Source organism: Rhincodon typus, chromosome 18, assembly GCF_021869965.1.
Source record: "Rhincodon typus isolate 14 chromosome 18, sRhiTyp1.1, whole genome shotgun sequence".
Lineage (NCBI taxonomy): Eukaryota > Metazoa > Chordata > Chondrichthyes > Orectolobiformes > Rhincodontidae > Rhincodon > Rhincodon typus.
The window spans coordinates 35,998,233-36,018,439 of record NC_063349.1 but is presented as its reverse complement, the minus strand read 5'-3'; the positions used below and the strand labels follow the sequence as shown (position 1 = coordinate 36,018,439).

Genomic DNA, 20,207 nt, shown 5'->3' with positions numbered 1-20,207 from the left:
CACAAACAAACGTGCTACAGGGAAGGGCGTTGAATTCCACTTGTTGATTAGAGGAAGTTGGTTGGAAGGAGATTAATTTTGAGCATGAATACCAGCTCAGACCTAGTGGGCCAAATGGCATGTGTCTGTCCAGTAAAATCTAATTCTATATGCAGCCAAAATGATAAACAAACTAATAAACATGCTGGCTTGAATAATTACCTAGATACATCTTGTAAGATCTTTCTGCATGCATCTTCTTTTTCCCACTACCAACAACCAAAACCTTTCAAATAACTCAGAGTGGAACTTGAAGTTGTGCAAACAGTAATATATACCAAGATGATGATGGACTTTTTGAAATGTTGCTCACAAATCACCCAACCTGATAATTAAATAACAATCCCCTATAACCTATCCAACCTCAATTTTCTCCTTCCTTTGAAAGCACTGGCTCACATTAATGTCATGTATTAATTGTGTTTTACATTGTCAATGCAGACATATCCACTGTTGGCCATTCTCTGCTCCTTGTAATTCATATGCGTTTTAAACGTGGACTTCAAGTGGAATTTCTTTGTATCTTATGGATTATTCTGTGGTCATCGAATACCTTTCAGTTTCGCAACCAAGATGAATCCTTTAATTAACAGATATTCACACACCTGTGAGTATTTTCTAGTAAACCAAATGGATAGTAAGCAGAAGCCATGGCTGTAACTAGTCTGGGGGAACAGAGTCCAAGTGTGATGTCCTTTGCTAACCTTGGTCAAGACCAGGAAATTAGAAATGTAAGAACAGGAGTAGACCATTCAGCTTGTCAAGCATGTTTACAGTTCTAATGAAGAACATGAAAATGACCTCTAAAATAAACATTTCTATTTAAATCCATTGGTAATGACATAAAACCACAAAAGGTGACTTATTAAAAAAAGATGTTATTGGTTTTGATTACATTCAATGTGGTAATAAGTGATACAATTCAGAAGCTGCATAATTACTGAGTTTAACAAATTGAATACCCGAAGCACCACCCTACATCCAATGTATTTTTTGTTTATATTACTATATGTCTTAATAAAGCATCTCATATGATTCAATTACATGCTTCATTTCAGTCTTTATTGTATTTATGTGGCTTTTAGAACATGTTCTATTCCATGCACGTTTGACCATACTGACGCATGCAAAATCTCTTTTCTGCACAAAGGCATGTTTAGTTAGATTGTGAATAAATGATCAAAAGTTCACTGATTCAAAAGTGGAATGGCACAAATTTAATGGAATTGCACATCTCATTGGAGAGATTGCACAGAATGACATAACTGTCATGTCTTACAGGGAATTGAAATGTGCACATCTTATTAAGGGACATATGGAAGTAAATTTAGATATCAGTGATAAATGGCATATCCAAACTATGACCTTATGTCACTTGTGGCCCAGAAACTACAATAATCTATCTGACAAAACTACTCATTTCCTATTTGCACTCTTGTTCCCTGCTCTATGTTTTGTCATCTTTGAAACTGAGATGTGTAGATTTAGAATCATATTTACAAATAAATTCCTAGTCTGAGCGCCAGATTTCACCAGTTTCAGCACCTTCAGATATAAGCAAATCAATGGAAACATTCATTCAAGGAATTGTGCCCACATGTCTTCAGGATAGATCTCTAAACACTCCACTTGATCCAGAGAAGATTTCACCAAATATTGCCACAAACTCTGTCTGAAGTAAACAAAATACACACGCATTTTCAAACACAAATATACACAAGAAAAGCAAAATCTAATACAATTAATCTCCATTTCTTCGGTTTACTTGTACATTATTTCAAGACACAAATATATAGTTGAAAGATCCAGCTTTGCAACAAATACAGTGCCAAAATCTGGCATTTTAATTCAAAAACCATTGTAAAAATAGTTATTCTTGTAGCTGTTTAGTTCTACCAAGAGTTTCGAGATGATTTTACCAGGTGATCTGTTATGTAGCAACAGCATCAGTAAAGTTCAAATATTCAAACATTGTTTTTCATTTCGTGCACCTGTGAAATGAGATAAATATATTGTAATACCACACACATATACAAAGGCATTTTAATCTTAGGTAAAAACTACTTACATGCAAAAATAGTGTCAGAGCTGCCATTTAACAGTAGTTCCATACAAAATGGTTGCTATGTATTTGCAACCCTAGCAATTGTGTTGCCAAACAATTGGGTCAAACGAGCTCAATTTTGATTTTGTGTGACATTCACACAAACACACCCAGCAGGGGAAGCTGGCATGCTGACAGACTGACTTCCAGTTTCAGGGAACATTGCCACATGTGGGCCACAGAACTTCATGCAATGGAAACAAGGCCTACAGCGAATGTAGACCTCAACTGACTTTTCCATCTTAATGCAAAGATACTAAAACCAATAGTAGCATCCCCTATTTCCCCCGAGTTATAGAGTCATACAGCACAGAAACAGACACTTTGGACCAACTCGTCTGTGCTAACCAGATATCCTAAACTGATCTAGTCCTATTTGCCTGCATTTGGCCCATATCCCTCTAAACCCTTCCTATTGAAATACCCATCCAGATAACTTTTAAATGTTGTAATTGTACCAGCTTCCACTACCTTCTCTGGCAGTTCATACCACAGACATACCATGTTCTGAGTGAAAATGTTGCCCTCAGGACCCTTTTAAAACTTGCCCCTCTCACCTTAATCCTATGCTGCCTAGTTTTGGACTCCCTGACACTGGGAAAAAGACCTTGGCTATTCTCTCTTCCATGTCCTTCATGATCTTATAAACCTCTATAAGGTCACTCCTCAGCCTCCGATGTTCCAGGGAAAAAAGCCCCAGCCTATTCAGCCTCTCCCTATTGCTCAAACCCCCCAGTCCCAGCAGCATCCTTGTAAATCTTTTCTGAACCCTTTCAAGTTTACCAACATCTTTCCTATAGTAGGGAGACCAGAATTGAATCCAGTATTCTAAAAGTGGCCTCACCAATGTCCTGTATAATTGCAAAATCAATTAAAGATAGCAGATTGGATATCTCAGCTACTCATTGCATTGTCTTGGTGAGCCATTGGAAACATTGTAATTTAATCTTTTTAATAAAGTAGAAAACCTTTTTTACTTTAGATGCGCAATCTTGTATGCAATATTTTGCAATATGTAAAACATACAGGTAAACAGAATCTAATAACTTGATATATCACATACAGCCTCTAATGACCAGAAGATTAACCTAAGATGTACATCAGAATTAGTGTTTTCAAAAGCACCAAATTATTTTTTATTATTGATCAAGCTTGACCATATGAGCATATCCATAAACCAACTCTATTTTTTAAAACATTCTTTCACAGATCAAATTACATAGTCATAGGCAACACATTTGTTATGGAAAGCAATACCAAATACTGGATTATGGGATTATCAATTCTAAAATTTCCTAAACTGAGACAGTTCTGGAAAAAGCCTTCTACAAAGAGTTGTTTTGTTTTAACGTTGTATACACTGTCTTCTGAAAGAGATGACTTATACAGGTTAACATTTTGCAGAATAGTTAGTCCTCATGCATTATTCCAGACAGTAGGATATTACTGCTGTGCCAATTCCTATTCTTTCAAGATATTCATATATGTATACTATCCAGCAATGGCCATTTAACAATAACCAGGTACAAAAACCATGACTGATGCCTTCCCTCCCTAGACCAGGGAGTAAAACCAATGTTGTTGTTCTGATGCTACACCAGCTATGATCACCAAATAAGCCATAGTGGGGTCTTACAAAAAGGTGTTGGCAAAGATGCTAAAGCAGCTATAAGGTCATAACAAAACACAGGTATATCAGTCGAAAAATACACAGCTATGGGCTGTATATTTACTTTCCCGGTAATGTACCACAGGTTATGTATCAAAAAGGTGAGTGGTTGCAACATTTTAATAATTAATTGTATGTCCACGCAGGTCAAGTTAAAGAAACAAAAAGTGAGAAAGTGCATTTATCTAGCACCTCAGGATATCCCAAGGCACTTTATAATCAATGAAGAAGCTCTGAAGTGCAGTGTCACAATTGGAATGTGGATAATTAAATTAAATTGAATGCTAACACTGCATGACTGTCAGTCAACTTACATTATTCACCTTTCATTGTCACTCCTAAGATTCATTGCTATGTAGCTTTGCATCAATTCAATTACTGCAGCAAGATGTGCATCATGTTAAAGCTTAATTTTATTCTGCAGTCCATCCCTGCCATAAAAATAAGAAATGAATTTTACTTTAAATTAGCACCAATTGACAGTCAAATCCTGGAATCACTCCACTTTAACCACAAGTTCTGCTAAATGTGGTGTCTACCAATCTGTTGAATTTTACCTATTCAATTAATTCCTATCCTCAACCCAAAGTATTACAGTGGTGTTCATCCAATGGCAAACTGGTCTTTTCAGCCTCATTTAAACTGAGCCTCTGTTACTTTATATTCCCTTTTGCTTTGTATAGCAGGGGTCAAAATAATTGATTATCAAGGAGTCTTCTTGATTTCCTCAAAGCTACTATTTTATTCCCACTAACTTCTTCATTAGGTGAGATGCAGTCAGGTAGCAACATTACCTGAAATAAAAACAAAGTGCGGATGAAACTCAGCAGGTCTGGCACCTTCTGTGAACAGTGAAGCAGAGTTTATGTTTTGCATCCAGTATAGCCTCTTCAGAACTCAGTCATATCTGACCCAAAGCATTAACTTTGTTCTTCTCTCGCCACAGAAGTTGCCAGGCCTATTGAGTTTTTCCAGCACTTCGTTTTTATTTCAGATTTTCAGCATCTGCAGCATTTTACTTTTAGTAATATTACCTTCTGTATTTGTGTTGACATATGGGGCATTTGGACTCTGAGAAGCAGAAGAATTCATCCATATCCTCAACTACCAACCTGCCATTAAACCATAAGGTAAGCTTCAATTTCATAGATATCAGTTTTAAATTGGCACAGGTAGCAACAGAAGTTTTCTTTTATTAGTGGACATACTTCACATAGTGCACATTACTGTGCAATGAAAATGTAATCAGTGAGCTCAAGTTTTCCTGGATCCCAGTCTGCTAGGTATTTGTTGACAGGATCTCCTTGCAGGTTTTCTCTGTCTCTCCCTTAGCAGCTACTCACTTCCTACCATTTCCCCCACACCCCACCTGCTCAAAGCCACCTACTTCTTTCCTTGCCCAGTAGTCTCTCACTTATAGTGACCTCACCCAAGCAAAATGGCTGCTCCAAACCCGAGGCCTTGCCCAGCAGTACCTTCCCCCACGCCTTGACCCATCCCCTTCCCCACTCTTTCTCACTGGCCTTGCTCTGCTGTCTCAGCTCCCTAAGTTTCACAAGCCTTGTTAACCCCAGTACTTGACCACTTGCTGCTCCTTCAGTCACAGTCTGTTTCCCTCCTGCATTTGAACCAGTCTTTGATTTGGTGCAGCAGCTCCTATCAAAACTTTTCAGTCATGGCATTAACTTTTTTCTGATCAATCATTTCCATGGTTCAGTTTTTGGGCCAACCTGGCCACTTTCAGGAGTGAGTTTGACTGTGCTCCTGTGTATTTTGAGCACTATGCAATCAGCCTTTTCCCTACCTTCCCATTCCAGCACTCAACAGCAAATTTTCAGTTCTGTGAACAACCCTGCTCAAATAAGCTTGATTTTGAAAGATTTCCTTCCCAAGCTACATTTTTCAAATCTTGACCATCCTTGCTCCCAACTTTCCAAATTCCAAACCAAATGTCCTTCTGATTATAGCTCCCCAGCCACTATCACCTCTCGCTCTCTATGCTGTCATTCTCTTTTCTCTATTCCAGTCTCTCCCTGATTTCTCCTACACTCCTCACTTTTTTCTTTTCCTCTCTTGCCTTACCAATCTTAGCTCATCTCTCTGTGCTCCTTTTATATCTCTCATATTTCTCTACATCTTTCCTCTTTCACTCCCCCCCCCCCATTTTCTGCACACCCTCTTTCCCAATTCCTTCTCTTCCAACCACCCATTCATTGCCTGAACATTTGGGCTTTCATCCCTGCTCCTTACCATCCCCACTGCTCCCATTCCATTCTATTCATAATTACCCTCCCCTGCATTAGTTCTTTCCTCTTCTTTTTCTCCTTCCACACTCTCTTCCATAACTTTTCATTCACGCAGTTGTTTCTTCATTGCTCGTCTGACCCCTTTTCTTCCTATATTCCACATTTTCTCTATCAACACCATTTACCTTTTGTGTAAACCTCTATATATTCCTCTGCTGCCACATCCTCCCTTCCTGTACCTATTCCCTTGTAGCTCCCCTTTTCAGGTTCATGAGAGTCTAAAGTGAACATCAGCAAGCAGCTAATTGGCATATTGGGGTCAATTAATAGCACTATTGATGACTCCATCAATTGGCTAATTATTAGGAAAGGATGACAAGATGGAGATTTGACAGTTCAGATTTGTCCTCTATTTTTGTGGATACCTGAATAATTTTTTGCATTGTCAGGAAGGTTCCAGTGCCATAGCTGCATTGGAATAACTTGGCCAGGAGAGGCAAGTCAATAGCTCCTATATGAAGGATCAATAATTCAATAATTTAACAATTGCATAAATTGCAACAAAAAGTAATGATTTTCAAGTATATCTACAACTAAGTATTGAGACAGAGAGTGGTGGTGGAGGGTTATTTTTCAGACTTGAGGTCTGTTAGAAGTGATGTTCCACAGGGATCGGTGCTGGGTTCATTCTTGTTGATCATTTATATAAATGATACAAGATGAGAATATAGAAGGCATGATTAGTAAGTTTGTGGATGAAACCAAAATTGTTGGTACAGTGGACGGTGAAGAAGGTTATCTAAGATTACAAGGTGACCTTGATTAGTTGGATCAATGGGCTGAGGAGTGGTAGATAAAGTTTAATTTGAATAAATACAAGGTATTGCATTTTGGTAAAAACAAACAATTAAATGTAGGGTGTTGGGTAGTGTTGTAGAACAGAGAGACCTAGGGGTTTAAGCACATAATTCTTTGAAGTTTGCATTGCATGTAGACAGGGTGGTTAAGAAGGCATTTAGCGAGCTTGCCTTCATTGCTCAGACCTTTGAGTATAAGAGTTGGGAAATCATATCGAGGTTGTACAGGACCTTGGTGAGGTCTCTTCTGGAATACTGCGTGCAGCTTCAGGTGCCCTGTTATAGGAAGGATATTATTAAGTTAGAGAGGGCTCAGTAGAGATTTACCACGATGTTGCCCGGAATGGAGGGTATGAGTTATAAAGGAGACACTGGATAGACTGGGATTTTTCTCACTGGAGTGGAGGAGATTGAGAGGTGACCTTACAGAGGTTTATAAAATCATGAGGGGTATAGATAAGGTGAATGGCAGGACCTTTTTTCCCTAGGGTGGGAAATTTCAAGACTAGGGAGCATATTTTTAAGGTGAGTGGAGAAAGATTTAAAAAAGACGAGGGGCAAATTTTTTTTTTTTTACACAGAGTAGTTCAAGTGTGGAATGAACTTCCAGAGGAAGTCGTGGATGCTGGTACAATTACAATGTTTAAAAGACATTTGGATAAGTACACGAATAAGAAATATTTGGAGGGATATGGGCCAAGCACAGGCAGGTGGGACTGGTTTAGTTTGGAATTATGGTTGGCCTGAAAGGTCTGTATCAGTGCTGTATGACTTTACGACTCATGGATACTTTTACAGTATAAATTCAGAAACTCTGATTCACCTGCATCTTGGTTGCTAATATTTGGTTCAAAGCACATTGCCAGTATCTGAAGTGGAGACATGGCTATCATTCAGTCTGCTTGCTTTCTCATCTGAAGATTCATGATTATCCTGAAACAAAAACGAAGATTTTAAAAACTAAAAAATGTTGACAGACAAGATAGAAAAGTTATTTTTAAAAATTGACAGTGAATAGTTTTAACATGAAAGGAGGTGGGAAGGAATAATCTCAGTAATAACAGTGTGGAGCTGGAGGAACACAGCAGGCCAGGCAACATTAGAGGAACAGGAAAGCTGAAGAAGGGTTTTCTGAAGAAGGGTCCCGACCCGAAACATCAGCTTTCCTGTTCCTCTGATGCTGCCTGGCCTGCTGTGTTCCTCCAGCTCCACATTGTGTTATCTCTGACACCAGCATCGGCAGTTCTTACTATCTCTGATAATCTCAATAATGACCAGTTTTGGTAGAGATGGAATGCAAAAAATTAAGGTTAATGCAGAAAATTTAAAATCATAATAAAAAAATCCATAGTTTTAAAACACTTCAGGTGTAGTAACACATTGGCCAATTAACTACTGAGCTATATAAAAAATGTGGGTGCAATTTCAAGGCTGTAAACTTATTCCAACATTTGTACAATGGCAACTGATGCAATTGTATAATAACTCAATGCATCTATTGTTCTCTATACAGATTCATTTTCCAAGAGGAGAATTGAATGGAAAGTAGGAACTGACAGTTGTTGTCAGTTATAGTCATATAGCAAGCAATGATAGCGATTTCAAGGTGCAGAGAGATCTAGGTGCTCTAATGTAAGAATTATGCAAAGTTATTATGCAGGATCAGCAAAAAATTAAGAAGGCTAATTAGAATGCAATCCTTTATTACAGTAGAAATTGAATGTACATCCACCTACAATCCAACTCCACCACCAAAGAGATATTTCCCTCCCCACCCTATCTGCATTTCATAGGGACCGCTCACCCCGTGACTCCCTCGTCCACTCCACAGTCCCCACCAACCGCATCACACTGGGCACCTTTCCCTGCAATCGCAAGAGGTGCTACACATGCCCCTACACCTCCCCCTCACCTCCGTTCGAGGCCCAAGACAAACTTTCCATATCTGACAGGGGTTCATCTGTACATCCTCCAACTTGGTCTACTATATCCGTTGCTCTCAATGTGGCCTCCTCTACATAGGTGAGACCAGACGTAGACTCGGTGATAGATTTGCAGAGCACCTGCACTCCATAAGCTGTAATCAACAACACCTTCTGGTTGCTAACCATTTTAACTCCCCCTCTCACTCCCTGGGTGACATGTCCATCCTGGGCCTCCTCCAGTGCCACAATGACGCCACACGCAAACTGGAGGAATAATACCTCATATTCCGCATTGGGACCCTACAGCTTGATGGCCTAAACATAGAATTCACAGTTTCAAAATCTCCCCACCCCTGGCCTCACCCCATGTCCAACCCTCCCTCTCATCCCCGCCTCCTTGATGTGACACAACATCTCCATCTCCTTCCCCACCTATCTGCCCCACCATTCCCACTGATCAATCCCCACTACCTCTACCTGCATCCACCTGTCACCATCCCACCTACTTTCCACCAGCCTCACCCCATTTCCTCTATTTATTTCCAGCTCCCTTCCCCTTCCCCAGTCCTGAGAAAGGTCTAGGTCCAAAACGTCGATTCTCCTATTCCGCTGATGCTGCCTGACCTGCTGTGTTCCTCCAGCTCCACACTGTACCAACTTGTACGTGCAGGATATAATGCTTCACTTATACAGGGCATTGGTGAAAGCACATCTTGAATACTGTGTTCAATTTTGGTCTCCTTATTCAAGAAGAATATCAATGTGTTGGAGATAGTTAAGAACAAATTTACTAAATGGGTACCTGGAATGAGCAGGTTGCATTATGAGGAAACGTTGGACAGACTGGACCTGCATTTAGAAGAATGTGGAAAGGCTTGATGAAAGTATATAGGATCTTGGATGATGATAGAGTTTTACAGCATGTAATTAATACCTTAACAGATCCATCATAACATTATTGCTCTTACATTCAATGCCTCAACTAATAAAGGTAAGAATCCCAAATGCCTTTTTGGGATTCTTATCTACCTGTCCTGCTGCCTTCAAGGATCTGTTGACAAGGATGCCAAGATCCCTTTATTCTTTGTATGTCCTAGAGTCCGACCATTTATCATGGATTCCCTTGCCATGATGGTCTTTCCAAAATGTATCATCTCACATTTTTCTGGATTTAAATGGATTAAATTCCATTTGCCACTGTTCTGCCCACCTCACCAGGGTGTCTATGTTGTCCTGAAGTCTAAGGCATTCCTCCTTGCTATTTATCATACCAGCACTTTTTGTGCCATCTACAAACCTACTGGTCTACATCTCCTACATTCATGTTGGATCATTAATGCACAATACAAATGGCAACAACCCAGGCACTGAGACCTGCAGTACACCCTGGACAAAACCTTTTAGTCACAAAAACCCTTTGATTATCATTCTCAGCCTCCTGCCACTAAGTCAATTTTGGATCCAATTTGCCAAATTGCTCTGGATCCCATGGGCTGTTAGCTTCTTAACCTGTTCCTAGGTGAGACCTTGTCAAAAAGTCTTTGAAAGTCCATGTTGACTACATCAACTGCAATGCCCCCAACTACACACCAAATCACCTTCTTGAAGATTTCAATCAAATTTGTTAGATATTACCTGTTAGTTGCTGACAAAGTGGAAGTTTCATCTGGTGGGTTAGTCCAGAACTGAACAACACTGGTTTAAAAAATTAGGGGTCACCCTTGAAAGGCATAGGTGATAAGAGCTTTACTGTCTGCGCAACTTTGGAATTCTCTGCCACAGAAAATAGTGAAGGCAGGTTGATTGAATACTTAAGGCTATGGTAGATTGATTCCTTTCCTAACAAAAATCTAAGGTTATCAGGAGTAGCTTGGAATGTGAAACAAAAACAGGTCAGCCATGATCATATTGAATAGCAGAGCAAGCTCAAGGGACCAAGTGGCTTACTTCAGCTCCTAACTCATACGTTTGTATGACACAACAGACAGTGACAGATCCAGAATAAAGACTTATGGTGAAGCTTACTTTAAAAAATAACTTAAATTTATATACTGCCTTTCACAAACTGAGGGCATACCAGAATGTTGTGTAGGTAATGAAATACTTTTAAGTATAGCCACTGTGGTAATGTAGGAAATACAATGCACACGTCAAACTCCCACAAGCAGCAAATATGATAATGACTGGGTAATCGGTTTTTGTTGACATGCAAAGACAAATTGAATCACTAAACCACCAAACAACAAGCAAACATTTTAATGTTATAACAAATCCTTATATTGTTGCATAATGAGTTGAAAACTAAGTATTTCAGCGTATCGTATTTATTTTATAATCATAAATGAGCACAAGAAAACACTAAGAAAGACTTGAAATACTCGGTTCTGATGCAAAGTCACAGACCCAAATGTCAACTCTGTTTCTCCCTCCATACATGTTGCCAGACAGATTGCTGCCTGTAGTTGAGCAGTTAAGAATGAAGGGCCACATACTCAAGATTAAATATAATAGATTTAGAACAAAGGGCAGGAGAAACTTCTGACACTGAAAGTTGAGCTGGTCGAATTGACTTGTAGGGTCAGTGGTTGAGACAGAAACTATGTCAACATTTAAGATTAGATTGAATAGTTGGTTGAAGGAAAAGGGGTGATGGGATATGGGAACAGTGTGGGCAAATGTGATTAGAACCATTTGCTCACATGGAGGGTAAACAATGACAGGAACTATTTGGGCCAACTAAACTATGTTTATAGACAAATTTGGGTAAAGCTCAATTTAAGGCATGTCAGTGGCTAACAGCCAGGGTGTGGGTGGGGTATATCTAACCATAATTCCTTATATGTTGTTTCTAATCTGTAATGAATTGATAAGGAGGTAGCAAGTACAGACTAGAAAGTTTCCCACGGAATCGAAATGAGAACGAGTCACCATATTTCCTAAAAACATTTAAAAGAGTTATGAGAAGCAGCCTATAATCAGAGCACCTATTTGTCTGAAGAACAGTGCAAGACACCAGGAGACCAGCAAATGTAAAAGCCCTAGAAAACAATACAATAGAGTTTTAATCATTAAGTCAAGGACTTATGGAGGTCATTCACTGCTAGGGTAATAGCCATTTCATTTAATGAACATAGATTACATAATTAATGGACATCCATGAAAGTCAGGCATAAAAATCTTATCCATAAAAATTGGCATGTGCATTAAAATATTCAATTTTTGTACCTAATTCTAAGTTGTTTTCACAGGTACTTTGGGAAAATCTTGTTCAATTAAAAAGATGTTTTGACAAATGTCTTGGACAAATAAGAACATCAGAGCTAGTTAACTTCATATTTTCTAGGTAAGGGAGAACAAAGAAAAATCAGAGCTAGAACTTGATAGATCCTTGATAGAAGATAGGCAATAGAAGAATTGCACAAGAAGCAGCGGTCATTCAGTCTTACTCTTATTTTAAACTTGTTTTTGCTTTCACCCTATTTAAAACCTGACATATGTCTAACTTTTCCCCGTTCTGAAGAAAGATGATCAACTGGAAAAGTTTACTCTGTTTCTGTCTCCATGTAGACTGCCAGACCTGTGTATTTCCAAACATTTTTGTCTTTATTTCAGATATCCAGCATTCACAGTATTTGTATTAGGATTTTAACACAGGTTTACAAGGTGAAAAATGACAAAAAAAAAGCACTGGAATTGAAGTATAGTAAAAGATTTAATACAGACATAATGAAATAAATGGCTTCTTTCAGTGTGCCAACATTCTAATGATTTTCAATTATAGAATGTCAACATCTTAAAGTATTATTTGTGAAATATATAAAGAACAGAATGACAGAAAGATGGAATATGCTTACTGAGACTTGTTTTTCTTTGCTGGATGTCTATTCTATTTTCTCTAATTTCCTGAAAAGCCCTACTCTATCTAGGATAGTTCCATGTGCAAGAACTGTTATCGTTTTTGTATTAGGCTATTCTGCAGGTGGAAGCCAAACCACAGAGTGTTCACAGGCTAAGCAGTCTTGGAGGAGATCAAAGCTAATCCCAACCTATCCCTGTCCAAGTACATGCAAGCACACTTTCCACCATAAACTGTTTGATAGCAATCAGAAGCAAGAACTCTGGCTGACTTTTCTTTTTCCTTGTTCACAGGGGAATGTGTCCAACTCGAGCAGCATAATTCCTCTGCTGCCTGAGATAAGCTAAACTCAGAAACTGGAAACTGAGTCGGAGTTTTGACCTCTTATTAAATATTGCCTTTACTCACTGGTACATTTAAAAAAAAATTTTCTTTAAGGTTCTACTGTTTTAGTCATCAAACTCATCTTGGTAAAATATACATTCTCAATAGATTTTACTTACTTTCACTTCTCCACTGCGATCTAAAGATTCTTCTTCCACATCATTACGATCCTCACTGGGATCATATGAGTAAATCGGCACAAGTTTGTTGCGTAGTTTTTCTAACCTTTGAAACAACATAAAGGCCTTTAAGAGGGATTAATCTTCAACCACTGAAGCAAAAAAAACTTAACTAATAAACATTCAATGAATATACAGCCTATCATTATTGTAGCTCTCTTAGTGAAGGTACTATCTTGAGCAAGACTACTGAACTCTAGGTCATCAATTCTTTCATGTTACCTTCACCATTGGACACACCTTACTATAACAGTCAAAATACCTGGCTCCAGTGCACATTCAAATCATAGCTGAGAAATAGATTTCAATCTTCTCATTCTCAAATAGATTTATGTGGAATTTATGTTATTAGTTGTAAAGCATTTATTTAATAGGAGATTACATTAAGGTTTAACATGACATTAACAAACAACCTTGTGTGTCTTTTTGAAGGAAGAACATAATAATCACTGTAAATATTCTCTGAAGATTTTGCAAGACTATTTATTGGAAATATTTTTAAGGTAGAGGGAGAGCTAACAAGTTAGTTGGCTTAGTCAGGTAGCAGTTACGTACCAAAATCACCAATAGCAGATTATTTGATAAGTTATTCATTTATTGTTCATGAAGAAATTATCTACCAGTTTACCTACGTATTAATGTTGGCTGCATTTTAGAAGGAATTCACGGACTGTAAAACTTTATGACATTCTGAGGATGTAATAAGGCACTATATTTTTTTTTTATTCATTCACGGGATGAGGGCGCCGCTGGCCAGGCAGCGTTTATTGCCCATCCCTAATTGCCAGAGGGCAGTTAAGAGTCAACCACATTGCTGTGGGTCTGGAATCACACGTAGGCCAGACATATACACACATTTGCTCTTTATATTGAAACCACTGCATCTGCTAACTTTGCTCAAGCCATTTTCTACCTTTAAGGAGACTAAAGGGCATTAATCTTTGCATTTCTCTACATTCAAACCTTTAAAATCACAGGATCTTACTGATGTTATTTCTCTCTCCTTTTCATTTACAGGTTTGAAATGACAGAGCAGCAGCTCTATAGGAGTTTTTTTGTACTTCCAGATCTAACATACAAGGTAAGTAGACCTCACTTTATATTGTGCAATCTTCTCATTTCACTGTCAGCACAAGCAATGACAGACAGATCTGTTAGTGAATTGAAACTGCACAGCACACTATGTTCACTATTCTATTAGGAATAAATTTGTTTCCGAAGAAAAGTCTATGGCCCTATCATGCTCATTTTTCTATAGGTGATGGAAGCACACGACAGATGGCAGCAGTACAAAACTGTGACCCTCAAAATGTAAGTGTCATGAAAAGAACAGTATGAGTTCTACATTATAAGTGACTTAACCTTTTATCTGTGTCACTTTTCAATATTTAGCAAATGTTTAACTGTTTTTGGTAGTGAAGTCAGGTCAGGAGTTAAAATCTGTTAACATACTGCCTTTGTCTGGTCAATGCTGAGCACCAAGTACTGATTAAGTACAGTAATTTGGCCATTTTGGGAATGTATCAGCAGCTTTAGGCAGATGAGTGACTTAAAGGTGGGTAATGGGGTCTCTAATGAAGGAAACAACATCAAAAGGCAGATAAACTAATCCATGAATTAGTTCATGACATCCATAATCTGCAATTTGTGACAGTGCTGAAGTATAGAACAAAGCAGAGGAACAACAAATAGTCCAAAACATAACACCACAGCCCTTGCCTTACAAGGTGTGGTCGACAGGAGTTCTAATCATAGTCAGTTGATAACGATGGTGGTGGTCATTTAGCTATAAAGGAGAAACACAAGTGATTATAACAAACTTACCAGATAGGGAGACTGATGTTGTGAAGCAGCACTGTGATACATTAAATAGGTCTTTTTTTAAAACAGTGTATACAAACTTAGCATCACAAAGTATAGACCAAAACACTGATTAAAAGAAAACCTTGTATCTATCCAGCACATTTCATAACTAGCAGGTATTCTAAAACTATTTATAAACAATGAAACCATTTTTTCTGGCGTAGTCACTTTTGTAGCATAGGAAAAGCTGCACACTTTCATGCACAGCAACCTTTCACAAACAGGAATATGATAATGGCCAGACAATCTGTTACACACATTCCCTTACAACAATTTGTTCTTTCACAATATACACTTTAACAAATTCCTGCTCAAACTTTTATTTTCAGCTTCCTATGAATTGCATACCAGTTTCAAGGTGTTTATCCCAATTGTAGTACTTGTGTCTGTTTCAAAGTTTGGATGTCTAAAACATTAGGAGGGCTGCAGTGTGGAGTAAGAACCATATTACCAAGGCAGAGAGACAAAGTCTTGGAGGGGTCAGGGCAGAGTGTAATTGGTTACAGTTAAGAGAAAACTGAGGAACAGAGGTACCATTAAACTCTGAGATGCATTATAAAAGTCATCAGCTACTGAGACATTTTTTGAGGAAAAATATAGAGAAGTGCAAAAAAAAGGTAGTAATATGGTGGGAGTCAGAGTCATGCAACATGGAAACAGACCCTTTGGCCAACTCATTCATGCCAACCAGGTTTCCTAAACCGAACTAGTCCCATTTGTCTACATTTGGCCCATAACCCTCTAAACCTTTCCTATCCATGTACCTGTTAAATTATGTAATTTCAACAGCTGGCAAGGACTCTGCATCACCTAATTTTTGGAAGACCTGCTGAATTAAGTCCAATCAGCCATCTAAATGGGAAATGGTTTGCCTTCCTCAAGATAAAGAACCTGGGGAACAGACGTCTACCCAGCCAAGAGCTACTGGCCAACTAGTCACCTGCAGCTTTTCATTACATTGCTAGGAAAGGCAGTGGATGCTGCTGGTACTACACCTACTCAAGGTGGCTCTGCACTGTTACAGAACGAACATTAAAGCATGTTGCACGGACAAAACACATCTTAAAGAAATAACAGACAAGGGGAATGCAGTGGATGTGGTGCACATGGACATTCAAAAAGCCTTTAACAAGGTGCCATGTTAATCTTAAAGATTACAGCATGTGCGGAGTTGAAGAATAGATTACACTTTGAGTTGTGTGCACAGTTCTGGTCTCCATACCACAAAGAGAAACTTGAAACATTGGAAAAATATAGTAAAGATTTACAAAGATGTTACTAAGAAATGAGGATGCATATTTTTTTAAAAGACTGCATAGGCAAGGATAGAAATTTATTTTTTGAAACCAAGTTGTGCAGGTAGAGATAAAAGCAGGAGAGAGAGTTATGCTCTGGGACAGAAGTGAGCTTCACATGCAATTATATTCTTTCTACTTATTACAGATTCATGAGTGAGTAAAATGCCAAGTTACACGTTCTGCCACCACCCTAAGAGAACCTTAAAGGCTCAAACACCCAGGTGATAGATTTAAAAATGTACCCAAGCAGTCCTTCATTGCCTGGAACCGCCTCCACCCATTCCTGAAAATTTCAGAGCTCTGCCAGAAGACCGCCCCATGCTTTGGTGATACCACCTTACAAGTCCTCTTACAAGGCCAAACGTAAGAGAGGAATGTGATGTTTCCAAGGAATGGCAATAGGACACTATCCAGAGTGACACAGGCACCCAATGGGAACCAAAGAAGAGAGTGGAGACATCATGGACAAGGATGAATGATCTGCTGCTTATACCAGGCCAAGTGTCACTGTGTTCTCAATGTTTCATACCGTTACGAATGTGAGTGAGCATTGTAAGGTTCCATTAAACACAAAAGCCACACAGAAGATTGGGGGCCAGACATCTCCATCCAATGACTCATGTGCAATGTAGAACACAGAACAGTACAGCACGGGACAGGCCCTTCGGCCCACGATGTTGTGCTGACCTATTATCCTACTCTAAAATCAAAACTAACCTGCATACCCTTCATTTTACTATCATCCATGTGCCTATTCAAGAGTCGCTTAAATGTCTCTAATGTATCTGACTCTACTACCACCACTGTCTGTATAAAGAACCTACCTCTGGCATCTCCCCTATACCCTCCTCTAATCACCTTAAAATTATGTCCCCTCGTGGTAGTCATTTCCGCCCTGGGAAAAAGTGTCTGGCTATCCATTCTATTATGCCTGTCATCATCTTGTACACCTCTATCAAGTCACCTCTCATCCTTCTTTACTTCAATGAGAAAAGCCCTAGCTCCCTCAACATTTCCTTATAAGACCTGCCCTCCATTCCAGGCAGCAACCTGCTAAATCTCCTCTGCACCCTCTGTAAAGCTTTCACATCCTTCCTATAACAAGGTAATCAGAACTGAACACAATATTCCAAGTGTGGTCTAACCAGAGTTTTATAGAGCTGCAGCATAACCTCGCGACTCTTAAACTCAATCCCCCTGCCAATGAAAGCCAACATACCATATGCCTTTTAACAACCCTATCAACTTGGGTGGCAACTTTGAGGGATCTATGGATGTGGACCCCAAGATCCCTCTGTTCCTCCACACTGCCAAGAATCCTGCCACTAACCCTGTATTCTGCATTCAAATTCGACCTTCCAAAATGAATCACTTCACACTTTTCTGGGTTGAATTCCATCTGCCACTTCTTTGCCCAGCTCTGCACCCTGTCAATGTCCCATCGCAACCTACAACAGCCCTCCACACTATCCAGAACTCCGCCAACCTTCGTGTCATCGGCAAAATTACTAACCCACCCTTCCAAATCCTCATCCAAGTCATTATTAAAGATCACAAAGAGCAGAGGTCTCAGAACAGATCCTTGCAGAACACCACTGGTCACTGAGCTCCAGGCTGAATACTTTCCATCTACTACCACCCTCTGTTTTCCATTGGACCGCCAATTCTATATCCAGACAGCCAAATTTCCCTGAATCCCATGCCTTCTTACTTTCTGAATGAGCCTACCATGGGGAATCTTATCAAACGCGCCTTGCTAAAATCCATATACACCACATCCACTGCTCTACCTTCATCAATGTGTTTTGTCACAACCTCAAGGAATTCAATAAGGCTTGTGAGGCATGACCTGCCCCTCACAAAGCCATGCTGACTATTTCTAATCAAACTATGCTTTTCCAAATAATCATAAATACTATCTCTCAGAATCCTCTCCAATAATTTGCCCACCACAGAAATAAGACTGACTGGTCTGTAATTCCCAGGATTATCCCTATTCGCTTTCTTGAACAAGGGAATAACATTTGCCAAACTTCAGTCATCTGGTACTACTCCAGTGGACAGCGAGGAAGCAAAGATCATCGCCAAAGGCACAGCAATCTCTTCCCTCGCTTCCTGGAGTAACCTTGGGTATATACCGTCCGGCACAGGGGATTTATCTAGCCTCAAGTTTTTCAAAATTTCTAGCATATCCTCCTTCCTAACATCAACCTCTTCCACTTAAATGCACCAACTCATGTTGCACCACCAGCAATAAAACACCACTGCCTTTCACTGATCTGCAAGGTTTCACACTTAAAACCAGAAAGGAGCTACAACACTTTGCAACTCAATGAGCTGCTCGGGAGGATTTAAAGGAGGAAGGGGGTGGGGGTGGGATCCAGGGAGATAGTGGGGAAAGACAACAGTCTGAGATTGATACAATTGGGAAAAGGAGTAAATCAAACAAACAGGCAGGGTTGGCAGGAACAAAGCAGAGAACGAGGTAAGACTGATAAATTAAACTGCATGTATTTCAATGCAAGAGGCCTAACAGGTAGGATGAACTTAGGCATGGTTGGCAACTTGGCACTTGGGTATCATAGCAATTGCAGAGACAGCTCAGGGATGGAGAGGACTGACAGCTTAATGTTTCAGGGTATAGATTGCATAGAAATGGGAGCAAGAGAGGAGGGGGGTGGCTTTTTGATTAAGGATAACAGCTGTACTTAGGAGGATATTCCTGAGAATACGTCCAGGGAAGTTATTTTGGTGGAACTGAGAAATAGGAAAGGTACAATCACCTTACTGGGATTGTACTATAGACCCCCCATTAGTCAGCGGGAAATTGAGAAACAAATTTGTAAGGAGGTCTCAGTTATCTGTGAGAATAATAGGGTGGTTATGGTAGGGGATTTTAATTTTCCAAACATAGACTGGGATTGCCATAGTGTTAAGAGCTTAGATGGAGAGAAATTTGTTAAGTGTGCACAAGAAAATTTTCTGATTCAGTATGTAGACGTACCTACTAGAGAAGGTGATAAACTTGACCTACTCTTGGAAAATAAGGCAGAGCAGGTGACTGAGGTATCAGTGGGGAACACTTTGGGGCCAGTGACCTTAATTCTATTAGCTTTAAAATAGTGATGGAAAAGGAAAGACCAGATCTAAAAGTTAAATTTCTAAATTGGAGGAAGGCCAATTTTGACCCTATCAGGCAAGAATTTTTAAAAGTTGATTGGGAGCGGATGTTTGCAGGTAAAGGGATGACTGGAAAATGGGATGCATTCAAAAATGAGATAACGAGAGTTCAAACCACAGTATGTTCCTGTTAGGGTTAAGGGAAAGGCTGGTAGGTGTAGGGAATGCTGGATTACTAGAGAAATTGAGGTTTTGGCCAAGAGAAAGAAGGAAGCATATGTCAGGTATTGACAGCAGGGATTGAATGAATCACTAGAAGAGTATAAAGGCAGTAGGAGTATACTTAAGAGGGAAATCAGGAGGGCAAAACAGGGACATGAAATAGCTTTGGCAAATAGGGTTAAGGAGAATCCAAAGGGATTTTACAGATACATTAAGGACAAAAGAGTATTTGGGAGAGAATAGGGCCCCTTAAAGATCAGCAAGGTCACCTATGTGTGGAACCACAGGAGATTGGGGAGATACCAAATGAGTATTTTGCATCAGTGTTTACTGTGGAGAAAGATATGGGAGATAGAGAATGTGGGGAAATAAATAGCGACATCTTGACAATGTCCATATTACAGAGGAGGAGGTCTGAGCATCTTAAAACACATAAAGGTGGATA

General features: G+C 39.4%; 1 protein-coding gene across 8 annotated transcripts in view; it reads right to left on the bottom strand.

The window, feature by feature from the left end:
• Window positions 1-897: 897 nt before the first annotated feature.
• LOC109928364 (small integral membrane protein 29-like) overlaps window positions 898-20,207 on the bottom strand; it is an 83,997-nt gene continuing 64,687 nt past the window's right edge. For 4 of the 8 annotated variants that reach the window (XM_048607857.1, XM_048607860.1, XM_048607859.1 and 1 more), the window contains 4 exons: window positions 13,200-13,305; window positions 9,643-9,689; window positions 7,739-7,848; window positions 898-2,030 (listed from right to left, as the gene is read on the bottom strand). In XM_048607857.1, the coding sequence (XP_048463814.1) occupies window positions 7,809-7,848; window positions 9,643-9,689; window positions 13,200-13,305 (193 nt within the window). In that variant the 3' untranslated portion in view covers window positions 898-2,030; window positions 7,739-7,808. Of the gene's footprint in view, window positions 2,031-4,126; window positions 4,244-4,846; window positions 4,925-7,738; window positions 7,849-9,642; window positions 9,690-13,199; window positions 13,306-20,207 lie in introns of all 8 variants that reach the window. The other 4 variants (XR_007264130.1, XM_020528341.2, XR_007264129.1 and 1 more) reach the window with 3 other exon arrangements.